This window comes from Podarcis cretensis, assembly GCF_951804945.1.
Source record: "Podarcis cretensis genome assembly, chromosome: 2".
Taxonomy (NCBI): Eukaryota; Metazoa; Chordata; class Lepidosauria; order Squamata; family Lacertidae; genus Podarcis; species Podarcis cretensis.
Genome location: NC_137171.1, coordinates 68,216,531 through 68,239,872, shown reverse-complemented (window position 1 = coordinate 68,239,872; position 23,342 = coordinate 68,216,531). Strand labels below are relative to the sequence as shown.

Genomic DNA, 23,342 nt, shown 5'->3' with positions numbered 1-23,342 from the left:
GACTTTGGTACTTCAGGAGCATCCATACAAATTTTTGCTAGATTTTGTCTAAACAAATGGACAACAAGTGTCTATGATTTCCTGGAATGTGCATGGCAAAAAAAGAAATGGAGGGTCTTTTTGCATGAACAGTTAATGGCACCCGTTCTTACACCTCACTTAATAATGCTTCATTGTGTTCCTCAGGGATTATGTGAGGAGTGAGCTGGAGTCTGGCTATGAAGGGCCAATGTACTTAGAACCTCTTTCCATGAATCGTTTTATGACAGCCTTAATAGGTGAGTACACTCAAATTCGACATCTCCTGAGGGGCACCATGTTCTTTCTTGTACCATGAAAGCACATTTCACATAATCAAAATCACCCTCTTCAGTCATATTTATCTGCCTGTGTGTTGCCATTTATAGCAAACAAAATGAATAGTGATTGTGTAGCTTCACAGACCATAGCTGTAATTTTGGATCCTTTTCTTCAGTTACTGGGTACTGCTTGTTCTGTGTCTTCTTTGGAATGGTCTGTTCGTTCAGTCCTGTTTTCTATTTGTGCCAACCTGTGATCTGGATTATGTGGATTAAGCAGTAAGGGGCCTGTAATATTTGGAGATTCCAGCTTTAGGGCAGAGAATTGCAGCTACACGTTTCTGTGAATTCTGTTTGCTTGTTTTCAAATATTACAGGCCCTTGGTAAGAAACCGTGGGGCCGTTTTGAGACAGGAATGGAAACTGATGTCACTGTTAACCCCTATATAATGACACTAACACAAAACGCCACACCCACTATACTATATAAAAACGCTGCACTATATCAATAATTCTAATTATTTTTTTGTTTTTCCAGAGGACAGTCCTCTGCTTGGAGGCCTATCAGAGGATTGTCCTCTATTTGAAGGCATGTTTTGACTGGTTTATAGAGCAAGAACCATAAGGAAGAGCAGCAGGGGCCTTGAAATCTTTCCTCTCTTTTTAGATGACTTTTTTGTGATGTAGATGAGGACACCCTAACTAAACAATCAACATTAAAATAAACTGATAGCTGAAATTTTAAGGGAAGAAGGAAATAAATAAATGCTGATTCATTGGTTGTTTTTTTAATTTTAGTTACAGGCCAGGCTGTTCAAAAATAAGTTAGCATTGTACTCAAGACTGATTTTGGGTGTTTTGTGTCCATGGTGGCCTTGTGGCTTTGACCAGTTTTTTATTATTGGGACCTTCTTTCATAAGCAAAGCATGTTCCAGCCCTACAAAGGGATATTCATCTTCTGCTTTATGGTGATGTTACAGCTGGTCTGACAGGAAATCAGCTTGTCTTCTGGCAGTAACTTTTTTAAACAGCTCATTTGCCGAAACTACCAGTAATGCAGCCTTCAGCAAGAAATCCCACCCTTTTCAGTCTCTTTGCTCTGGTGAATGTGTTGCGGTTTTTGAGAAAACAGAGATGGGAGGCCTGAAAGCTTTCTTTAGAGGTGTTTGTTCAAACGCAGGAATAAAAAGCTGCTGTTTCTGGCTAGGCTGGCTGCTTTCCCTTCTGAGCTAATTTTGCAAAACCCACTTATTTCTATGATCATTAAAAAAAAAAAAAATCCCACCACTACCACCAGGGTCTACTTGTAATCTTGAAAAGGATCATAGAATCATAGAGTTGGAAGAGACCACAAGGGCCATCGAGTCCAACCCCCTGCCAAGCAGGAAACACCATCAGAGCACTCCTGACATATGGTTGTCAAGCCTCTGCTTAAAGACCTCCAAAGAAGGAGACTCCACCACACTCCTTGGCAGCAAATTCCACTGTCAAACAGCTCTTACTGTCAGGAAGTTCTTCCTAATGTTTAGGTGGAATCTTTTTTCTTGTAGTTTGGAACCATTGCTCCGTGTCCGCTTCTCTGGAGCAGCAGAAAACAACCTTTCTCTCTCCTCTATGTGACATCCTTTTATATATTTGAACATGGCTATCATATCACCCCTTAACCTCCTCTTCTCCAGGCTAAACATGCCCAGCTCCCTTAGCCGTTCTTCATAAGGCATCGTTTCCAGGCCTTTGACCATTTTGGTTGCCCTCCTCTGGACACGTTCCAGTTTGTCAGTGTCCTTCTTGAACTGTGGTGCCCAGAACTGGACACAGTACTCCAGGTGAGGTCTGACCAGAGCAGAATACAGTGGCACTATTACTTCCCTTGATCTAGATGCAATACTCCTATTGATGCAGCCCAGAATTGCATTGGCTTTTTTAGCTGCCGCATCACACTGTTGGCTCATGTCAAGTTTGTGGTCAACCAAGACTCCTAGATCCTTTTCACATGTACTGCTCTCAAGCCAGGTGTCACCCATCTTGTATTTGTGCCTCTCATTTTTTTTGCCCAAGTGCAATACTTTACATTTCTCCCTATTAAAATTCATCTTGTTTGTCTCTTTCCTTACAAATATGCTTTCATTCAGTTTCCATTTTACAGTTAGCATGTTCTTTTCATGAGCACTCTGGAAAAGAAGCTCCTGATTCAAACTGTTTTCTTGGCATTTATTTTTAAAATCCCAAACTATTTAGATTTAATCTTCCAACGGTTCTGCTGGCTCAGGTTTTTTAATTTCCCAGTTTCCAATTCACCAGTAGCCAAACTGAGCCTCTCATTGAGGGTGGGAGGAGGGCAGTTATAAAATACAATTGACTGGCTGTATTCAGCTAACTTTTAGTCAGAGTAGACCCATTCAGGTTAATTCATTACTTCGATACAACCTCTTGTGGGTAAGCTGAGAATCCTCTTGGGAATCCCTAGCCTTTCTCCCCAAATTGTTGTTCCTGGGGCTTTATGTGAAAAGTCCTGTTAGTTAAGCTTGTAGGACAGAAATCGTCCTCAATGGGTATGCAGGAAAGACTGGGATCCTAAATTTCTGATGTTAAGTGACATTTCTGAGGACTGCCCAGGTGTGCAGAGAAGTGAAAGTTTGGAAATACAAAAAATAAAGGGAGACAATCCCCCTCTGCAAAACATACTGACAAAGACTGACCATAGCCCTTCTAGTTAGACTGGAGGATTTGCGCCATAAAGCATGAATCATCCCTTAACCCTAATTTCCTCCCCCAGCTATATGCTGTTTGGGGCTCTGATCTCCTTTAGAAACTAAGAGTGGTGGCGGAATAAATTAGAAGTGAAGAAAAAAACTGCTTCCTCCAGTCTTAATTAAGCCCACCTCCAGGACTCAATTTAAGCTGTAAAAGAGTTTTCACGTCCTGAAGTATCTCAGAGTGGCAAGTGGTAATGGGTAAACAATACCACCAGCAGCCTAGTCTGTGCACTGTACCACTCGGGGATCCTGCTAACCGAAAGCTCAACCTCAACAGTCAGCACTATATAGGGCAAGTGTTGCCAACCACATTCGGGCCTGTTAAGCACATATGCAGACAAGGGCACCACACACACCACAACCTATTCTATTGGTTGCATTGCAACATAATCCTTCTTTCCACCCTAATTTCAGTCGTAAATGCCTCTGTGGGTGCATGTGTGGCTGCAGGTGCCACAATGGCAACCCCTGTTATAGGTCATTTGCATTATAGTGGTTGGTTGCTAAAGGTCAGGGCCTGGTGAGCAGGAAGTGGCTCTAGTTTAACCTTCTTATGCTGTTGTGCAAAGCAGGAACTTCCTTCCCTTATCTGTCTGTGCATATATACACACATGCTCCCCGCACTCATGGCTCCCAGCTTGTTTTTTCCTTAAATAGCAACATGCATAGGCATCTTGAACCTGCCTTGAGAGAATAGGAAAATTAGGTGGGGAGAGATATGGTCAGGAATCTGAGTTATGGCCACCATTCTGCATTAATGGCACGCTTAAGCGCACAAAGCAGAACACCCTTCGCTATCAAATCAGTCTCTGCACCCCTGGTTGTTCCCACAAAACTTCCACATGATAAGAATACTTTCAGTTAACCTAAAACTTGAGGTATCAGCTTATTTCCTTTGCCTCTTGTGAGAGACATTCAGATCAGAATATATGCCGCCCTTTGATCTGATTGCGCCTGCGTTTTTCTAATTCGTGTAATGATAAACAGACTGCAGTGGAAATTAGCCCTCAGCTATGATTAAGTCTCCAAGCATCATACTTCAGTGCAAGGGCTTAACAAGCAAAATGAATGGCTTCTGTTTCATAGCTGATGAACTAATTGCTCAAAAATCCCATTTTCCAGCATTCACACTATTGGGCCGGTGCACAAAAGTACTCTGCTGTTGGTGTGGTTGTTTTCTTTCTCTCTCCCTCTTTGCAGCCACATTGACTAAGCTAGCCCTGTCTCAAGAACGCTGGGCTAATTTTAAAACTTCCCCATCTTGTGTGTCTTGGCATATGGGAAGGTTGCGAAGTTGCTTTAAATATTGATGTGTGTAATTAATTTTGACTGCAGGCTCGTGCTGTGTGTTCCACATTTCCCTCTGGGACAAGAAATTACCAGTTGCACCAATGATTATGTAAAAGGAGATGGGCCTAACAAAATAAAATTAAAAAGTTAAATTGACAAGCAGGATTGTCTAACTCTCAGCCGTGTCTCAAGGTGGTTGGGTGAGACTGAAGGTATCTGAGAGGGTGAAGACAGCTGGCATACAGGCTTGTTCATACCATCAACCAATTAGGGGGCACCACAACAATTCTGTAGAATTTAAAGATTGCCTTTGCTTTCCAATGTGCCTTCACTTTTTGTACCCATAATTGGAAAACTGCAAAGAGAAAATTATACGAAGTTACGCAACAGGAGGAGAATTCGAGAAGGCGCTAAATTTTTGGGCATTTTATATGCTGCTTTAATTAGACTATTACTCAGATCACCTGCTCTTAGATTATTCACTCTCAACTCCGTTTTGTCATCTGTGTTGTGTGAATCATGTTCTGTATTCTCTTATAAATGAATGTGGAGCAACTTCAAGTAACCAAATATGTGTACGGTACTTCAGAAGTTCTGAACTATTCACTTAGCCGCAGCCATGAGCAAAACTTTGCTTTAATATTCAGCCAGTCCTCATTAATGTCTGGAAATCAGCAAATGTCTTCTTTTTGTGGATGAAATTGGAGGACATAGCTTTGGTTCTCACAGATACGTTATATGAATCACACTTTCTGACTCCCAGAAGGGAGGATCGCCCAGTCAGTGTGCACAAGATGTACAAGTATAGGAAGTTGGGTGTTGTTGTGTCACTGATGACACTAGCTTCGACACAAAAGGATTTGCTGCCTTTAAAAGGCTTATTGTGTAACAGCTACAATGTGTTGCTGTGTTTGTGTGTGTATGTTTTGGGCCACAATAGAAAACAATGATTACTAAGTTAGAAACAGTGGAAAGTTCAAGCCATCTTAATAAGCACCTCCACAGATGGGACTTTTACTTTCACTTCTGTGAAACAACTTGTATATTACAGCCTGCATTTTAGTGAACTGTTACACACACACACACACACACACACACACACACACACACACAGTATCCTAATGGTATGCATCAGATTTGGATGAATTCAGAACTAAGGTGAGGTGCCTCAGAAGTGAAATGGGGTCTATATGAGGTGATAGGAGTCAAAGCCAGAACCCCTAAGGGGTTTTGTGGCACCTGGGTGATCCAGCTGTCAAAAAAAGAAAAAAAAATACTACAGTCAAGCTTTTGCTAAAAGCATATTTGAAAGCTTACCATCTAAGGTGTAAAGCTACTTCTGACTGAGTGGGGGTGTGTGTTTTCTGATGTGCAGAATATGGGTTTGAACTGAATTTTGTGGTTTGTGCATACCTCTGATAGTTTGAAAGCTAACCTCCTAGGCTCTGTTGGATGATTGGGAAGCAGTCTTCCTAAGATGAAGTGGCTTCTGGCTGCCACTTTTCAAAGCACAATCCTAGGCAAGGCCTACGTGTTATTAATTCTCCTTGAGCTCCATATGGTTGACTCCTGGGTATGTGGGCACAGGATTGCAGCCCGAGTCTATGTGTTATGTGCAGCAGTCACTCTTAACTGTGGGCATGAGGGCATCCTCCCATTTATGAAAGTTGAAAGCCTCGTTACCTTATCAAGAGTTCCTAAGTATTCCCTCACGAGTCATGAGTAAGCTGCATCTTGGGCATATTAATATCTTTTGAGCAGCATTTCAGTGTTAAGTACCCTTACTCTGAGCTAAGTTATTGGGTGTGGAGAAACTTGCTTCATACGTTACATTTTTTGTTTTATTCCTGCAGCGAAAGCCATTAAAATTGCACCCATCTCCCTCTCATTATTAACTGCACGTACCTTGTAATGACATACACAGCAGGGAAGCTATTTAGCTTTTTCAAACAGTACAAGTTTTAGACTGTGGTTCTAGGCACCCTGAACTCTGATTAAGCTCCATTGACCTTGGTGCAACTTGGTTCTGAGTAACCATGCTTAAGTTTGCACTGTTAAGCACACACAGCCAGTCTGTAAATATAAATATAAAAATATACAGTCATACCTCGGGTTGAATGTGCTTCAGGATGAGCGTGTTCAAGTTGCGCTCTGCGGCAACCCGGAAGTAACAGAGCATGTTACTTCCGGGTTTCGCTGCTTGCGTATGTGCATACGCTCAAAATGATGTCATGCGCAGAAGTGCCAAAATGTGACCCACGCAGAAACGGGTTACATTTGCTTCTAGATGCGAACGGGGCTCCGGAGCAGATCCCGTTCGTATCTAGAGGTACCACTAGGTATCATTGAAATATAATATGTAAGGCAGCCATTCCAACCTCAGCCCTGAAGCCAGATGTGGCCCTCCAGGACACTCCAGCTGACCCCTGGGAACTTGCCCAGGCTACACACCCTTTTTAAGCCACACTTCCCATTGGTCGTGCTCCACACTTTTCTTGAGTGCTCTGGTGCATGTTTTTGAAGTGTGATAGCGCCGCTTGCTTGCTTGCTTGCTTGCTTGCAGTGGTGTGTGTGTAGAAACCTCTGACCGAATATAACCAAGAGTACAAAGGTAAGGATCACATCTGTTGGTCCACCCATACTTGTCTCTGACCCCACCCACCACTGCCATGTGGTCCCTGGGAGCTCACCCATGAGGGACTGTGGGCCTTGGACTGGCAAAGTTTGCTACCCTTGCTTTAAGCATACTGCCTAGGGCTATATTTCTTATATTTATATTTTTGCCACAGTCCTCCCATATTTTCACAAAACATGCAGCAACCACAATTTTGCCTTCTGTTAAAAAGCAGCTTGACTAGCTGAGCTATGTTTCGTATGCAGCTTTTACATATTTAGATTTGGCAGTTACGCATAGTCCCAGTGCTGGATTTACGTATAAGCTAAACAAGCTATAGCTTTGGGTCCCACTCTCTTGGGGGCCCCCAAAAAAAATTAAAGGAAAAAAAAACTGGATGTACATTTACAAAATATAAGATAAAAAACAAAATAAAACCTACATACAGCAATAGTGTTTTGTGTTGTGTAGTTTGTGTAGTTACTCCAATGATATAAGTACTGGGCCCCTATAATATCACTGGTTTGCTCATTTCTATATATAGGGTGCCTACGGGTTACATGGCAACTTGTGCAAATGGCTTTAGATCATAGCTGTCAACCTTCCCTTTTTTGGCGGGAAATTCCCTTATTCCAGCGCCGCTTCCCGCTGCTATCCCGGATTGTTAGATATCCCATAGACTGTCCCCAGGACAGGTGAGGCTGCTGATCCCTTATTTTCAAATCTGAAAGTTGACAGCTATGCTTTAGATACCTATTAGGTCCATAAATGACATAGCATATATTCAACACAAAAAAACAGCAACAATTTGTTGTTGACAAAGGACAGCTGGACATATAAAGGGTCCCATTGCCTTCAGTAGCTTGGGGCCTCATCAAACCTAAATCCAGCCCTGCAGAGTCCCCAGTGTGATCTTCCCCCTTTGCTGTCGATTTAGTCCATCATTGTTGCGTGAGGACAATGTATTTAATCAAAATAAGATGCGTCAGGCTGCGTTCTAGGCTATGGCGCTGCTTAATGAGGTTACTAGGGGAGGTGGGAGCCACTAATAAGATACAGATTTTGTTGAAATGGAAAGGATGTCGCTATTCAGTGTTCTCTTGTCACTTTCAGGTCAGCTTGTGGTATGCACCCTTTGCTCCTGTGTCATGAAAACCAAACAAATCTGGCTCTTCTCTGCTCACATGCTCCCTCTGCTGGCACGGCTTTGCCTGGTCCCTCTGGAAACTATTGTGATCATCAACAAATTTGCCATGATTTTCACCGGCTTGGAAGTTCTCTATTTTTTGGCATCCAATCTTCTGGTACCATACAATCTGGCCAAGTCTGCATATAGGGAACTTGTCCAGGTAAGACGTATGCATGTTGAAATAAAGTAACTGGTTTTATCATTAGGTCTTGCATACTTTTGTAATATGGTAGGTGCATATACATATGCATACAAACAAACACACCTATATCCAGCATTTAGGTATTGGATGCAAGCCTGGGTTGCTTGTAGAATGTAATTGTGAGCCGGCTGTTTTTGAGTAATGCAAAGTGCAGTGCAGTTACCGATAACACAGAGGTCTCTTTTAGTCCTGTACATTGGAGGGTTTCATTGTTGAATGAGAGAAATGCTATCTATTTCAGTTTTGCCTTAACCCATGAATTAATAGAGGTCTCATTGCCCACAGCTCCCTTTCGCCCTTGCCACCTACACTGCTTTCTGCTATGCGAAACATTTTGACAGGAGTTCCAATATGAACCATTCTTGCTGTTTGTAAGCATTGCCTCTGCTTGTGTATGAGTGTTCATGAGGAATGAATCTTCTCGACCCAAAAATACTATGTATCCGTGAAGTTAATGAAACACTGAAATAGCTAATTACACTGCTGCAATCTCAAATGCAGCTGTAGAATTGAAGATGTATATAAATAACCATCAGCTTGTTAATTAACACGATGGTACGTTCTCTCTTTAACAGAGAACTTGCTATCTGATCTGTGTGTACATTCTTCTGTGCGGTGATGGAAAGGAGGGGAAATGGGCAGGGGAAATTAGGGCTCTCCCAGGTGACAGTCTTACTGTTTGCAAGCTGCTTTGGGATTCATTTGAAGGAAAAGCAGCATTGAAATATAATAAATCAAATCAATTTAGTCTTGCTTTGTGATCTACAGTCAGTGCCAAATTGCTGAAGGATAATTAATATTGATTAATGAAACATTAAATGCAAGAACCACTGGCACAGGAGGGTGGGGTGATGGCATCACTTAATTTTACATTTAAAATTGCATTTGCTGTTATGATGTGGCAGACATGTTAGTGGAAGGAACTTCAGTACTTCTGCCTGTGGCACCCATGATGTAATTGGCTGTGACCTCACAACATCTGCTGGAAACTGGGGGCAAGCTGAATGAAAGAGAACCCTCACTTTTATCCTCACAACAGTCCTGTCAAAAAGTTTAGATGGATGTACCTTATTTGAAAGTTTATTCAAGGTGGATCACTGAAAAAGACATAATAAAAATATAAACCAAATGCAACTTTTTTTTTTAAAGTACTTGTATGTAAATAGTTTAGATTGCCTTAGTTCTTATTCATTTGAAGGCATTAAAAGTAAGCTGGCTTTCTAATGCAACCTCTGCAGGAAATCTTAATGCCTGGTAAGTACAGTGCCACACACTCTCAACATTTGCAGAAAGGTGTTTGTCCTTGACAAACAGTACTCATACCACTGTTTTGTTAATTCCCTGTGCAAATCTTGACATTTACTTGTTGAGAATATCTAAACAATCTGGAAGATACTTACTACCTTCTGTTTGGATCATAGAGATGGTAATAAATAAATAAAAGCCTGTGGTTAAGAATAACTGTGTGTAATGTAAGCTAGAGAGAATGGAGTGCTGTTTACAAGAGGACAGAGTTGTCACTAAGTTAATTTCCCCCAAAATTGCATCTCAGACAAACTGCCTGCAATCAGAGCATAATTATAGCTCTGAATTGGTTTTGTGTTAAGATTCCAATATAGTGTAATTTAGGGTTAGGGCATGACAACCTCTACAAAATAACACGCTATAATCAGAATTGTATTTATTCTGAAACAGGGAAAATATATATTGCTCAAAACAAAAAACTGAGGCTTTATGCTTACAAGTAAAAAAAAAGATCCAATGAACTCATCCAGCAAATGTTTGTCTGTCTGTCTAATATATATTCCAGGCTAAAACTCGTCTTGTTTAATCTTGCCCAGAGTTGGCTTAACTGCATTTTGCTTACTTTGTATTCCAGTTGCTCTCACTGATCTGATTGGTTGCCTTTTCTCAGCTTGAATTAATTCAGTGTAAATCAATATTTTGCTCATATGTCTCCTTCTGAGACTTGGAGGTGACATTGTTATCAATAGGTTTTTTTTTAATGCCAGAAGAGGCAGGGGAAATGCAGGAGGAGGATTTAAAACACAGACAGAAATACTGCTTTGCAGCCATATCTCCAGAGCCCTACAGTTCTTGAAAGCACATGGGTGAAAAGTATAGGCAAAACTGGTTGCATATCCTGCCGTCATCTCCAGCTGCAATTAGAGTTTCTGGGCATTCTGTCTAGTGAACTTACCTCTGTTGTTTCCAGTTGCTCATGGCAGTGTATCCTTATCTATCCCCCCCATTAGGGAAACACCTTGTTGAAAGTTGAAAATGCCATATCAGGGGTAGCCAGTGTGTTGGGACTCCAACTCCCACAAATCTCAGCAAGCATAGTCACCTTGGCAAAAGCTTCCATTGCAGAAGTAACAGTTGAATCAGCTAAGTACATGTTTGCTGCTCAGCAGTGGCTAAAGAGTACAAAATTTAGAAACGGCCATTGAGAAGCTGCATTTTTATATTCTGGTACTTCCACTGTTATCCGTAAAGTAGTTCTTAACCATAAATAAGTGCAACAGCTGAACTTTCAGAAAAGCCAAGCAGACTGTTGTGCACATTGCCATAGCTGAACTTCAAGCACAGAAGTTTTGTGCAGAGCTTCTTGCCTCCGTTTTACTTAGTCATTTCAGATAGCATTTTGATCTTGCCATAATTGCTTTCCCATCCCATATTGTTCCACACACCCAACTACTACTGATCCTACTCCTAGAGCATGATCATATTCAAAGCCTTCCATCGATGCAGAACTGAGTGTATTTTTTTATTATTGTTATTGTTATTATTTATACCCTGCCCATCTGGCTGAGTTTCCCCAGCCACTCTGAGCAGCTCCCAATCGAGTGTTAAAAACAATATAGCATTAAATATTAAAAACTTACCTAAACAGGGCTGCCTTCAGATGTCTTTTAAAAATAGGATAGCTATAGGATAGCTGTTTATTTCCTTGACACCTGATGGGAGAATGTTCCACAGGGCGGGCACCACTACCGAGAAGGCCCTCTGTCTGGTTCCCTGTAACCTCACTTTTCGCAATGAGGGAACCGCTAGAAGGCCCTCAGCGCTGGATCTCAGTGTCTAGCTGAACGATGGGGGTGGAGATGCTCCTTCAGATATACAGGACCAAGGCCATTTATTATTATCATCATCATCTCAGTAAAGTGCCAAGACACAAAGATGTGCCTTAATTATCAAAATGAATGCCACATGCTGGTTTAGGAACTATAGATTGTGACTGAAAAAATATTTTCGTTTCTTTCTTTTTTTAAAGGTAAAAGTAGTGGCTCAGATTTGACACCTGTGATTTGTCAACAGGAATGTGGCAAAAATAGTTGGCAGGGTGTCTATTTGGTTGTGACAGTAAATGTGAATAACTGTGCCGTCACTCATTATTTACATCCAGTGCTCCCCATTTTCTCCTTCTGATATTTAGATTTTGGGGAGGCAACGGAAATCATTGCAATCTTCTCTTCTCTTTAACTTGTCCAGGTGGTTGAAGTGTATGGCCTCCTGGCCCTGGGGATGTCCCTGTGGAACCAGCTGGTGGTCCCTGTCCTCTTCATGGTCTTCTGGCTGGTACTGTTTGCTCTTCAGATTTACTCCTACTTCAGCACACGGGATCAACCTGCCTCTAGGGAGAGGCTACTCTTTCTCTTTCTAACCAGGTAATTAACAAAAAAATCTGTAGTGGGCTGTTGCTAATCTGTGCTGTGTAAAGCAGCATGGCTGGCTAGAATGTTATACTCTAAAATGTATGGAGGACACCAGGGTGGCAAAACCTATATGCACCTGTTGGCGTATACACCATCATAGAAGTTTCTACACATGTGACAGGGCTCACCTCACAAGCAATGAAACCTGTACCACAGATCGTTTGCACATACAGTGGTGCCCTGCAAGACGAACGCCTCGCAAGACGGAAAACCCGCTAGATGAAAGGGTTTTCCGTTTTGGAGGCGCTTCGCAAAACAAATTTCCCTATGGGCTTGCTTCGCAAGAGGAAAATGTCTTGCGAGTTCCTGCGGGTTTTTTTCCCCTCCCCCCCCTTTTTCTAAGCCGCTAATCAGCTGATCCGATAAGCCGCTAAAAGCCGCTAATAGCACTAATCCGCTAAGTCGTCAATGGGCTTGCTTCGCAAGACGAAAAAAACGCTAGACGAAGAGACTCGCGGAACGGATTAATTTCGTCTTGCGAGGCACCACTGTACATGCATATGCCTGCAATCCTTCCCACCTTATTTTTTAAAGGAAGAATTACAGAAATTGGGAGTTCTTGTTTCTGCTAAACTTCCTTGCCCCACCCCTCAGTAAATGATTTTCAGGAGGAAATCTAAGAGAAGGCTTCTTTGGAGGGTTTAGCAGCCAAAATGATCAAAAGTGGTTGGCACTCAACCCCAAGGAAAGGACCTGTTGCACTGTGCTTTGTGGAGTCATTGTAGCCTTTGTCTCTCGGGGCCTATTGCATCCTTGCATGTTCCAGGAAGAAGAAGAAGAAGAAGAAGTTGGGTTTCATTGATAACCAGAAATAACTATAAACGGTTTAATGGGATTGCAGAGTAACACATCAGAATGGACCCAAATCCTCATGCGGCAACTTAATTTCTAATTTTACAATCATATTAGACTTGTATTGTGCAGACATCCTTGGGCCATTGCAGACTGACACTGGAAATCGTGTAGAGAAAATACCTTGTCAACTACTAATGGAAACCTTGGATATGTACCCTTCAATGTTGGTGCCCCACCACAACTGGTTTCTTGTGTCTAATATTTTGGCTAAATGGGAATTGATGTATAAATGCATTGGTTTAACCTTGCATCTAACTGAACTCTTTTGGATTGAAACATCAATGAGCAAACTAAAAGTATTAATTTCTATTCGTCAATGAACGACTTGTTATCAAAATATAATGGACCCCCTGCCTCAATGGTACTATCTTGTAATACACATCTCCAGTAATATCTCCAATAGTTGAATATTGCTTCGTGATACGTGTGTACATTGAAGACCCATTCTGAGTAGAAATGCTTTAGGATTTCACTGCTATGCTAGATCTGTAGCTCCAGCATTAGTATTTATAGAATATGGCAATGGACTGATTCATATTGATATTCCCCTGTTTACCCTTGTCTCCATTCCCCTCCTCTTCTTACTCTGTTGTTCTCCTTGTGTCTGTTTTAGCCGCATCAGGGACCACTCAAACCTCTTCTGTGTATCTATGCACAAAAATCTAATTCAGCTGTATTTTCTCCTTCCTAGTATTGCAGAATGCTGCAGCACTCCCTATTCCCTCCTGGGTTTGGTGTTTACAGTCTCCTTCGTTGCACTTGGAGTTCTAACCCTCTGCAAGTTTTACCTGCAAGGCTACCGAGCATTCATGAACGACCCAGCTATGAACAGGTAAGTGCACAGCAGAGGATGCTTAAACCTTTGACAACTTAGGCTGTGTTTAGTTAGGCTGAGCACAGCATAGTGTAATATTTCTAAATCCCGCTCGCCACAAAAATAGCTTACTATGCTGCTCAGGTCCTACTGTTATTGGATTTTACACTGAAATATAGGCTATTTTGTACCTTTCCCCCTAAGAAACGTGCTGCTTAGCTCCTTTGCAGTGCATTCCAAGAGAACTGCAACTTGCTCAAGTTTTACATACACAATCACAGCTTTATATGCTTGACTGAATTGAGTAGGGGACCATTGGAGATCTCGCAAGAGCCTCCATAGTTCACACAGGCACTTCCCAGAGCTCAGTAAGCAAAGCAGAGAGCTTTAAAAGCTCTTTTGCACATCTGATGGTAATTTTTCTCCTAAGCTTTTATTGCATTATCAGTTTGCCTCACTTTTGCCTTTTATATTTTTTGCTCCCTGCCAGAACACCCCAACCTGAAAGGGGGAAAAATCCTCTTCATGCTCCTCCCCCAGAGCTTTGTTTTAACACAGGGGTGTAGGACTTGTGGCACGTCAACTTCAACTAACAGCCATTGGCCAGAGCTGGTGTAAATTGCACTCCAGCAACATCTGGAGGGCCACAGGTTCCCCCACCCGCTTTCAACAATTCTTCTTACTTCATCCTGCAGTTTCCTTGTGATGTTTTAATGAATGCACACCTGAATTTGCTCGCCATCTTGATGAGTAGCCCTAGTCAGTTGCCCTTGGCTCTCACGTCCCTGGTTTTAGATTGTAGGCTTCTCAGAGTTGCATCTGGTGTTCCTTAGCTCCCAAAAGCACCAGGCATATTGTGATATCATTTTGTGATACGTAATAACCTGTGTTCTCCTCCCTCCCTTCATACAGTTTCCTTCCTTTCTCTTCTGTGTGCCAACCAAAGTAATTTTGTTTCATCCTGAAAGCCTGTTTAAATTACAAGGAGAGACAGCTGAAAATAGCTTCCTTTCTCCATCAGTGGCTTGGCATAAAAATAGGAATTTATAAACATTAGTGGTACAAAATTTCTAGAATGCTGAAATCTTACATTGTTACATAAGCATATATATTGTACTCAAAAATGAGCCAAGGATCAAAGAGATCAGAAGTGATCCAGGATCTTTTCAGGTGAAGACAAGATGTCGAAAAACATTCTCTGGTACCTATATTGTATTTTACAGGATATGTGCAGTTGTATTTAGTCTCACAGCTCTGTAATGTAGGGCCCATGTGATCATTATTAATTTATATTAATTGCTAGTGATTAAATTTGTCAGCTGCCCTTCACTGTAAGGTCTCAGGGTAGGTTACATCTAGAAGAAAAATACAAGCCACCAAGAAAGATTAAAAACAACCCTGTCCCCAAATACAAGAGCATTCTCTATAACCCTATCGGACATGCAATTGTATTTATATGCATTTTCATTGTTGAAATTCTTATTGTTAAATCATTTCAGGATGTTTTATGGGAAGCAATTCATAAATTAGATAAATGAATAATATTATACGTATCAACTAAATAGTTTAGCTATCAAAGGCCAAAAGAAAAGTGACTGCCTTAAGTTGTAGAGAAGACGGTGCCTGACACACCTCTCCTGAAAGGGAGTTCTACAGTTTGGGGGCCATCACAGAGAAGGCTCTCCCTTGGGCCACCACACACATACCTCACACCAGCCATTTTATGGATGGTGACTTGCCTAAGTCTGTCGAGTGAACAGAAATTTGAATTCCAAGACCAATGCACTGTATTGGGGATTTGCAGCTGACAGTCAATATCTCGAAAAAGGATCAGATGAAAAAGGCAACAAAAACCCACAACATAGTTCTATGCTAAGTTGTACAATTCTAAAATTGTGCCCAGTTCATTAATACTCCAAATGTTATGCTTGTCCCCCCCCCTTTTTCCCCCTTTTATGTGATGAAGAGGGATGACGGAAGGAGTCACACTTTTGATTCTGGCTGTGCAGACTGGCTTGATTGAATTGCAAGTTGTTCACCGGGCTTTCCTGCTCAGTATTATTCTCTTCATTGTGGTTGCGTCCATCCTGCAGTCCATGCTTGAGATAGCAGATCCCATTATCTTAGCTCTGGGAGCTTCAAGAGACAAGTAAGCCATGCATTTTCTAGTGGTGTCTGTTGATTCTTGCTTTGCAAGTAAATCTAGTCTATATGTGGGATTTTGGACTATGGGCTTGTTAGTTTAGGCACCAAACTATGGCTTCAAAATATGAGAATGAGCATTCAAGGGTCATCAGGCTCACTTACTCCTTCCTTCCTTCATGCATGATGATTGCTTTGCTGGTTGAGGCAAACTCCTGCTTGCCATTTCATTTGAACTGATCAACTATGGGGCTTACGATCCTAGTTGGCAGAGCATGCACAAACCATAGTTTGTCATTGTGGGCAAAACAGCAAGCAGTGGTTTGCCTCAAACTTGGGAATACAGGAGCAAATCACTGCATGATGCAAGGGAGCAGCTGATCCCAAGGCTCATTGAAATCTTAGTCTGTGTTTCATTTGAACCAGCCCTGTGTGTCTGAAAGGAAGGCTTAGATCCTTAGCAGCTGAAAAGAAGTGGGATACAGGTACTCCCTGTTCAGTCCTCTCTGCTCTCTCTGGTGCTATTTATAATGTATGGGAGTAGCTTTCTCAGTCTTAGTAGTCACCAAATTTTAATGCAGATATAAATTACTAAAATAGTGTCATGAAGATTAACAGCTCTTCTGCTAAATGTCTGGCTAAGTTTATTTTGTGTGTGTATGTTCTTATGTTTTGAATGGTATATTGAGTTAGCACTGAAAAGGAGCAGCATGGCAGGAGGTGCAAAGGGTGGGATTTGGAGTATGGAACCAAGTTGACCAATAGCAAATGAATGAATACATAGCAGAAAGTGAGCACAGCAACTGAGGACCATAAATCAGAGAAGTGGGGAGAGAAAACCTTAAATGTGTAAGGGTTAGAAACCTGAAGTTGATTTACTAGAACAGCAAGGATTTGGGACTAAAATTGCTTTAGTGTTGCATCTTACCTGTGACCTAATGCATATTTGAAGGTGTTTCTTAAAAATGTCCTGGTTAGAAGCTATGGCTTTTTGTACCTTGCCACCGTTCCCTGTAGCTTTGTCTTCCTCTCATCTGTGTAGCCTGAAAGCGTGGTAAATAAGAGAAGGCTTATTTATATCCACTGTGTCTGTTTGTTTTGCTTAGAGGTTACTTGTGGCCAGCACAGGTTGTTGGAGCATGTTAAATGCTAAATTTATTAGCTGAGGGAAAAGGGAATATCAGAGCTGCGGAATGCATAGCTGGCACCTATAAATTGGCTCTGCTGGCAGCAGGCTGTAACTCAAGCTCTGCCAGGTACAAACTAGGCTGGAGAAAGAAGATCTAGAAATGGCTATGGGCGGTGTCCTTAAATTTTAAGATCCAGATGTTGTGCCTTGGTATTTTCATGAATTAAAGATACAGGAGTATGCAAGTCCTCTCTGCACAGACACTGCTGTAGCTTGGAGTTGTGGGTTCCTCCGCCCCCCCCCCCCACAGGAGATAGCGATACATCTGTGTGTCCAATTTATTCTTATGTACTGTTACAGAGAGATAACCCCTTCGGAGGGTGGGGCATGCAGTCTTCCTCCACTGAATTAGGTCACGAATGAGAGAAGCAACATGGCACTAAATAATGCTACTTTTATAAAGCTAACTGAGTGCTTTTTCCCCATCTGCTGAAACGAAAGAACAATCATGTTCAAAAGTTAAGTGGGTTGTTACATAAGAATGTAAAATGTGCCTGCTGGATCAGGCCAGTGGCCCTTCTAGTCCAGCATCCTGCTCTCATAGAGGCTACCCAGATGCCCTATGAAGTCTGCCATCTGGACATGAGTGCAGCGACACTCTGCCCACCTGCAGTTCTTAGTATTCAGAGCCATATTGCCTCTGACTGTGGAGGTAGCACATAGCCATTGTGGCTAGTAGTCACCGATAGCCTTGTCCCCAATGAATCTGCTTGATCCTCTTTTAAAGCCGTCCATGTTGGTAGCCATCCTTGCCTCCTGCCGGAGCAAATTCCACAATTTTAACTGCGCATTGCATGAAGAAGTGCTTTCTTTTACTACATACTTGTCTTGAATTTTCACACATTCAGCTCCATTGGGTGTCCATTGGATGCTGGGTTTCTTTGCAGGGATCATGATGGTCCTCACCAAGACGATGCTACTCAGCAAGTCACTGAAGACTAAAGCTGAGGCCCTTTTTAATTTTAAAATTGTGTTTCTTTTTACAGGAGCCTTTGGAAGCATTTTCGCGCTGTGAGTCTGTGTTTGTTCTTGCTGGTTTTTCCAGCTTACATGGCCTACATGATCTGTCAGTTTTTCCACATGGACTTCTGGTTACTGATAATCATTTCTAGCAGCATTCTCACCTCCCTCCAGGTAAGGTATAATGGCCTCCTGTATGCTGTTAATTATTTTTTAGTTCATACCTGGCAGCAAGGCCTTGTGTTAGAAAACCAGGGCTAGAAAGCAGAATGCAAGGTGTTGACCAAGTTGTTTTGGGGAATACAGACTGAAAGAATATGTCTTTTCCATCAAGCTTGTTCTGTGTTCCAGGCCCAAGTACAGGGCATTTGTATTTACAGATTGTAATGGGTGGTATAACAGATATACCAATTTAGAAAACTCCCATTACTAAGGAAGTTTAAACATAAACTATCTATGTCAAACAGTTGGACACAACCCAGCTAAAGCAGAGCACTTTCCATTGATTTTTAACAGCAGAGTTGACCGTGTGCTCAAATCTCTCCTGCTGAAATCAGTGAGCCTTAAAACTACTTAATGGCTGGAGTGTATCTAGCGATATTACATGTAACTTAAACTATCCTGATCACGCCATAATGTATTTGTGTTGAAACTCTTAACATTGAAATTCAGACTTCCACTTAAAATATATAAATCATTAAAATACAGTGTTCCACTTTTTTTAATAAAAAAAATTAAGCCTTGAGTTTGTCTTGTTAAATATATCAATTATATATTTATCATTATGCAAGTGCATTGTTAGATTAGGTATCTATATTCTTCACCCATGCAAACATAATATTGAGAAGTTCTAGCTTTGTGACTCAGTCCCCTTTTTAAATCAGTGTCATTTTTTCTTGCTCCAGGTGCTTGGAACACTCTTCATTTATGTCTTGTTTATGGTTGAGGAATTCAGGAGAGAGCCAGTAGAAAACATGGATGATGTCATTTACTATGTGAATGGCACCTATCGACTGCTAGAGTTCCTAGTGGCTCTCTGTGTCGTTGCCTATGGTGTGTCGGAAACCATCTTTGGAGAATGGACTGTGATGGGCTCGATGATCATCTTCATTCATTCCTATTACAATGTGTGGCTTCGTGCTCAGTTGGGATGGAAGAGTTTTCTTCTCCGCAGGGATGCTGTGAATAAGATCAAATCACTGCCCACTGCTACCAAAGACCAGTTGGAACAACACAATGATATCTGTGCCATCTGCTATCAGGTGTGTAGCTCTTCTGAAATGGTACTTTTGTGGATATTGTTCTGCCTCCTTATGGTATTTTATTGGAAGAGCTGAAGTTTCTGCCTTTGAATTGGGTTATAAATGAATTGAGCTGGGGAATTTATTACTACTAGTACTACTGTTACTACTGTTACTATAGTTGTTTGTATCCCGCCCTTCATCCATCAATCTTAGGGCAGTTCACAACATAAAATTGCAGTACAATTGTCCTGTTTAGATACCTGCAGGGCTAGCACTTCCACCTGTGCAATGGAGGAGTGGGAGCAAGGCTGCCACTTCACTATGGTTCCTGCCTTGCAGGGGGTTGGTCTAGATGACCCTCAGGGTCCCTTCCTGTTCTAGAATTCTATGATTTGCCAGCCTGCCTGCACAATGACCTGACATGTATGATTCTTCCCTCTGCAGATGAGTAGTAGATGGTGTAGATTGGGTCATTATATTTCCAAGACTTCAAATAGTATACCCACATCACACATTTTGTTACGCACTACTTCCACCGTGCAAATTGTAGCCCCAGCCCAGTTAAGTGTTTGAGCTGAGCCAGTCTCTTCACCAGTCACAATTAAAAACAAAACAAAAAAAGTGGTCAAAGGCAGATGATGCCTGTAATTTTGTAAGATGCATCAAACATAGTTTTTTAAGTAAACAAAAGCTTCACATTTTAATTCGTCTTGAAGTCATATCTTTTGAAACAAATGTAACTGCTTTATAAAGGATCTCACTTTGACAATTGTGCCTGAAATAAATTGAGTGATGTCTATGCTGATAAGCTTGCACTGGCAACTTGCTTTGCAGCCGATGTCTGTAGCCACCCAGAGATGCAGGTAGGCTGTTGGGTTCCTTCGCACACAGTCTCAACTAGTTTCTCCAAACTCCTGCCCAGTGACTTTGCAAGAACAATTTAATCTCAGGCCTGTTCACTGCATCCCCGAAGAACCAGTTGGGCAGAAATTGTAAGGCCAATTATCTAAATTAGATCTAGCCTTTTAAGTGAGCATTAATAATGAAGTTAAAATAAACCTGGAAGCCACACTTCCACATTTGTGCTTTAAACTCCCCAAAAACTGTCTTTTCTTCCTAAGAATGCATGTTGGATCTGAATGAAGTGGTTGCATTGATGGCTCTTGGAATACAAAGCTTCTTGTACTTTCCTAGCTACAGTTCAGGAGCATCAAATCCAAGCCACATGTTACTAGTAGAGCACATGTACTGCATATATAAGGATCCAGGTTCAATGGAACTGCCAGTGAAAAATGCTTCAGGCAGGCATCTGCATATTTTGGCTAGTCTTGGTAGCCAACCAGAAATTGTGTCAGGAACTTGATGCTCTTTCCAGGGATGGTACCTTCTCCCTGACCTCATTCTGCACCCCAACAATCACTGTGAAGTCAGGGAGCTTCTCCAGCACCAAGCTTGGAGCTGAGGTTGGGGGCATTCCAGCAATCATGCTGCACTTTTGAGGAACCCTCATTACCTTGGAAATAGAACGCCAAAGCAGCAGGCCCTTTCCAAGCTTGGAGCTGGAAAAGGGGAGTGGAGATAATCTTGCAGTTGTGCTGCATTTTGGAGGCTTTCAAAGAACTTCAGAAGCCCAGTACACTGTCCCCGTCTCCAAGGGTGCTGGCTCCTGGGGGCCAAGGCACTATGCCCCCCCATCTTATTTTTTAGAGGGCTGGGCCCCCACACTACTCAGGACATCACATCTGGAGAAGCTGGCACCTCTGTTTGTCTCCCTTTCCTGTTCAAAGGTTGGGAGAGTGACTTATCATGCTAGCCAAAGGATGATGGGACATGCTGTTTCTGTGCAGAATTGTGGCATTCATCCAGCTGTGTCTATGTAGTTCTTGCACTGCAAATCCTTAGTAATTAAAATTTAGCCTACTTGCCTAGAATGAAATATTATGCTTTGTGCTCTGCTGTTCTCATGTGTTACTAATGCATAGATATAAAGCAAGTCTCCTCTGTATATGAATAAAGGGTGACAACTGAACATGGGCAGTTGGGTCATTGTGGTTTACCTTTTAGCAGTCCATGCTGAGTTTTAGGGTAGCTTCAGGACTCTGCGTGTTTGCTTGGGCGCTGTGTGATCCTTCTGCCTTCTTTCTTTCAGGACATGAAATCTGCTATCATCACGCCTTGCGGCCATTTCTTTCATGCGGGCTGCCTTAAGAAATGGCTTTATGTGCAAGAAACCTGCCCCCTGTGCCACTGCCAACTTAAAAACCCCACTCAGCCCCCGGGGCTAGGATTGGAGCCCGTGCCACAACCAAATCCTGGAGCAGAACAAAACACTGTTCAGCAACAAGCCACTGAGCCCGCCGGTGCAGAGCACCAGGAAAGGGCAGGAGGCAAACCTAGTGACAATGGACAAGCTGCCAAAGGATCAGGCTACCTGCAGGACTCTGTCGACGTGAAGGATGACTCTGTCAGTCTGGACACTGCATCTTCCAGTGAGTCTGGCCAGGGGGAAACTGTCACCAAAAGGCCGGCTGAAGAACGGGAAGAAGTTGCAACGCGAGACCTAGGGAGCTGCATCCAGAATTGAACAGGCGGGCGCTGGTGGAAGAATTAAGCACTCCAGGAGTTCCTGATTTGGCAGACGGAATCTTAAACCCTTCATTTGTCTCGAACAAGTTTTAACTCTCAGAATGCTGGCCAAAATGTATTTATGATATCCTATGCTGATTTTCTGTGAGCTGCTTCGTTTACAGGGCTGCCAGTGGGTTCCACTGGAAACTACCTTAGAAGCTGCCACCATGTTGCAAAAGGGCAGAAACTGGAAATGAAAACTGAGTATTGTTGGAAGGGAAAGTTGGGCGGCGGGAGGTGGGGAACAAATGTGAGGATGTTGGGGTGTGAGTGAAGAGAGAGGAAGAGGGAGAGATTAAAATAAAAGACAGTGTTGTTTAAATGGAAAAGGGAGAATAAAATTCAAGGGCAATAGAGGTTTGAGTCCATATCCTTGGCCTTGTCTTTCTACAGTGAGCGGAGCTCAGTCGAGAACAGTGACACAACTCCTGTAGATCTCAGAAGTAACAATAAACAAATCAAGGATTGTGTTGGGACAGGGCAGCACTCAAGTAAGTCGAGTGTGGTGCTTTGGGCATGTCGGGGTAGGGCATTTGCATTCATGTAATCTATAGCAACTCTTGAATTTTTATGATGGAGTCTTAAACACTTCAATGTTTTAGAAAACCTTTTTCGTTCATGAACTTTCTGGACAGCATGGGCTGTGTGAAGTCATTAAAGCTCCGGTGAACTTTCTGTCTCGCCTCCACCGGTGAGTGCAAGAGAGAAATGGGAGGAGTTTTATGGTGCTGATTGAAGCCTCTCAGTGCTGTTGAGTTCTGTGTAGTGTATAATTTCTTGCAGATGAATTGAAGCAGTATTAATCTCCTGGCAATATTTGCACCTTTGGGAATGAGTACATCAATTGTATGATCAAACGCCGCAAATGCCACTCCTAAAGCTGTTAATAGGATTTGCACCTTTTTCTTCCCCTTCCCCCTTCTTTGACAAAAATGTGTGTGTATTTAAATTTTTACATTCATCATGGCTTTCAGGTAGAACTAGGGATGTGGGAGGGATGGGAGCTGGCAATTTTTTATGTGAATTTTGATATGAAAAGGAACTAGTCACTTATTTATACACTAGGCTTGGCTCAATTTTTTGTTTTTCTCGAGAGTTGTTGTTCCTAATGTGAAATGTGACATTACTTTATTTTTTAGTAGTGAATTTGGATGTAGACTGACAGACATAGCTGAATGTCTCAATAAAGTACTTTTGAAGATTTTTACATTTTGATTGTCTTGTTCTTCCATAGGAAAGTTTCCTACATTTCCTGACTTTTAAAGCCCTTCACGGCCTAGGACCCTCGTACCTACGGGACCGCCTCTCCTGGTATGCCCCATGGAGAGCCTCAAGGTCCATAAATAGCAACACCCTTGTGGTCCCGGGCCCTAAGGAAGTTAGACTGGCTTCAAGCAGAGCCAGGGCCTTTTCAACTCTGGCTCCGGTCTGGTGGAACGCTCT

The 23,342-nt window shown here is 42.2% G+C and overlaps 1 protein-coding gene across 3 annotated transcripts in view; it reads left to right on the top strand.

The window, feature by feature from the left end:
* RNF145 (ring finger protein 145) overlaps positions 1–23,106 on the top strand; it is a 58,490-nt gene extending 35,384 nt beyond the window's left edge. For all 3 annotated transcript variants that reach the window (XM_079968226.1, XM_079968225.1, XM_079968224.1), the window contains exons 4-11: positions 187–278; positions 8,074–8,309; positions 11,844–12,019; positions 13,614–13,754; positions 15,703–15,885; positions 18,054–18,201; positions 18,933–19,289; positions 21,421–23,106. In XM_079968226.1, the coding sequence (XP_079824352.1) occupies positions 187–278; positions 8,074–8,309; positions 11,844–12,019; positions 13,614–13,754; positions 15,703–15,885; positions 18,054–18,201; positions 18,933–19,289; positions 21,421–21,855 (1,768 nt within the window). In that variant the 3' untranslated portion in view covers positions 21,856–23,106. The remainder of the gene's footprint in view (positions 1–186; positions 279–8,073; positions 8,310–11,843; positions 12,020–13,613; positions 13,755–15,702; positions 15,886–18,053; positions 18,202–18,932; positions 19,290–21,420) is intronic.
* The last annotated feature ends 236 nt before the right edge of the window (positions 23,107–23,342 follow it).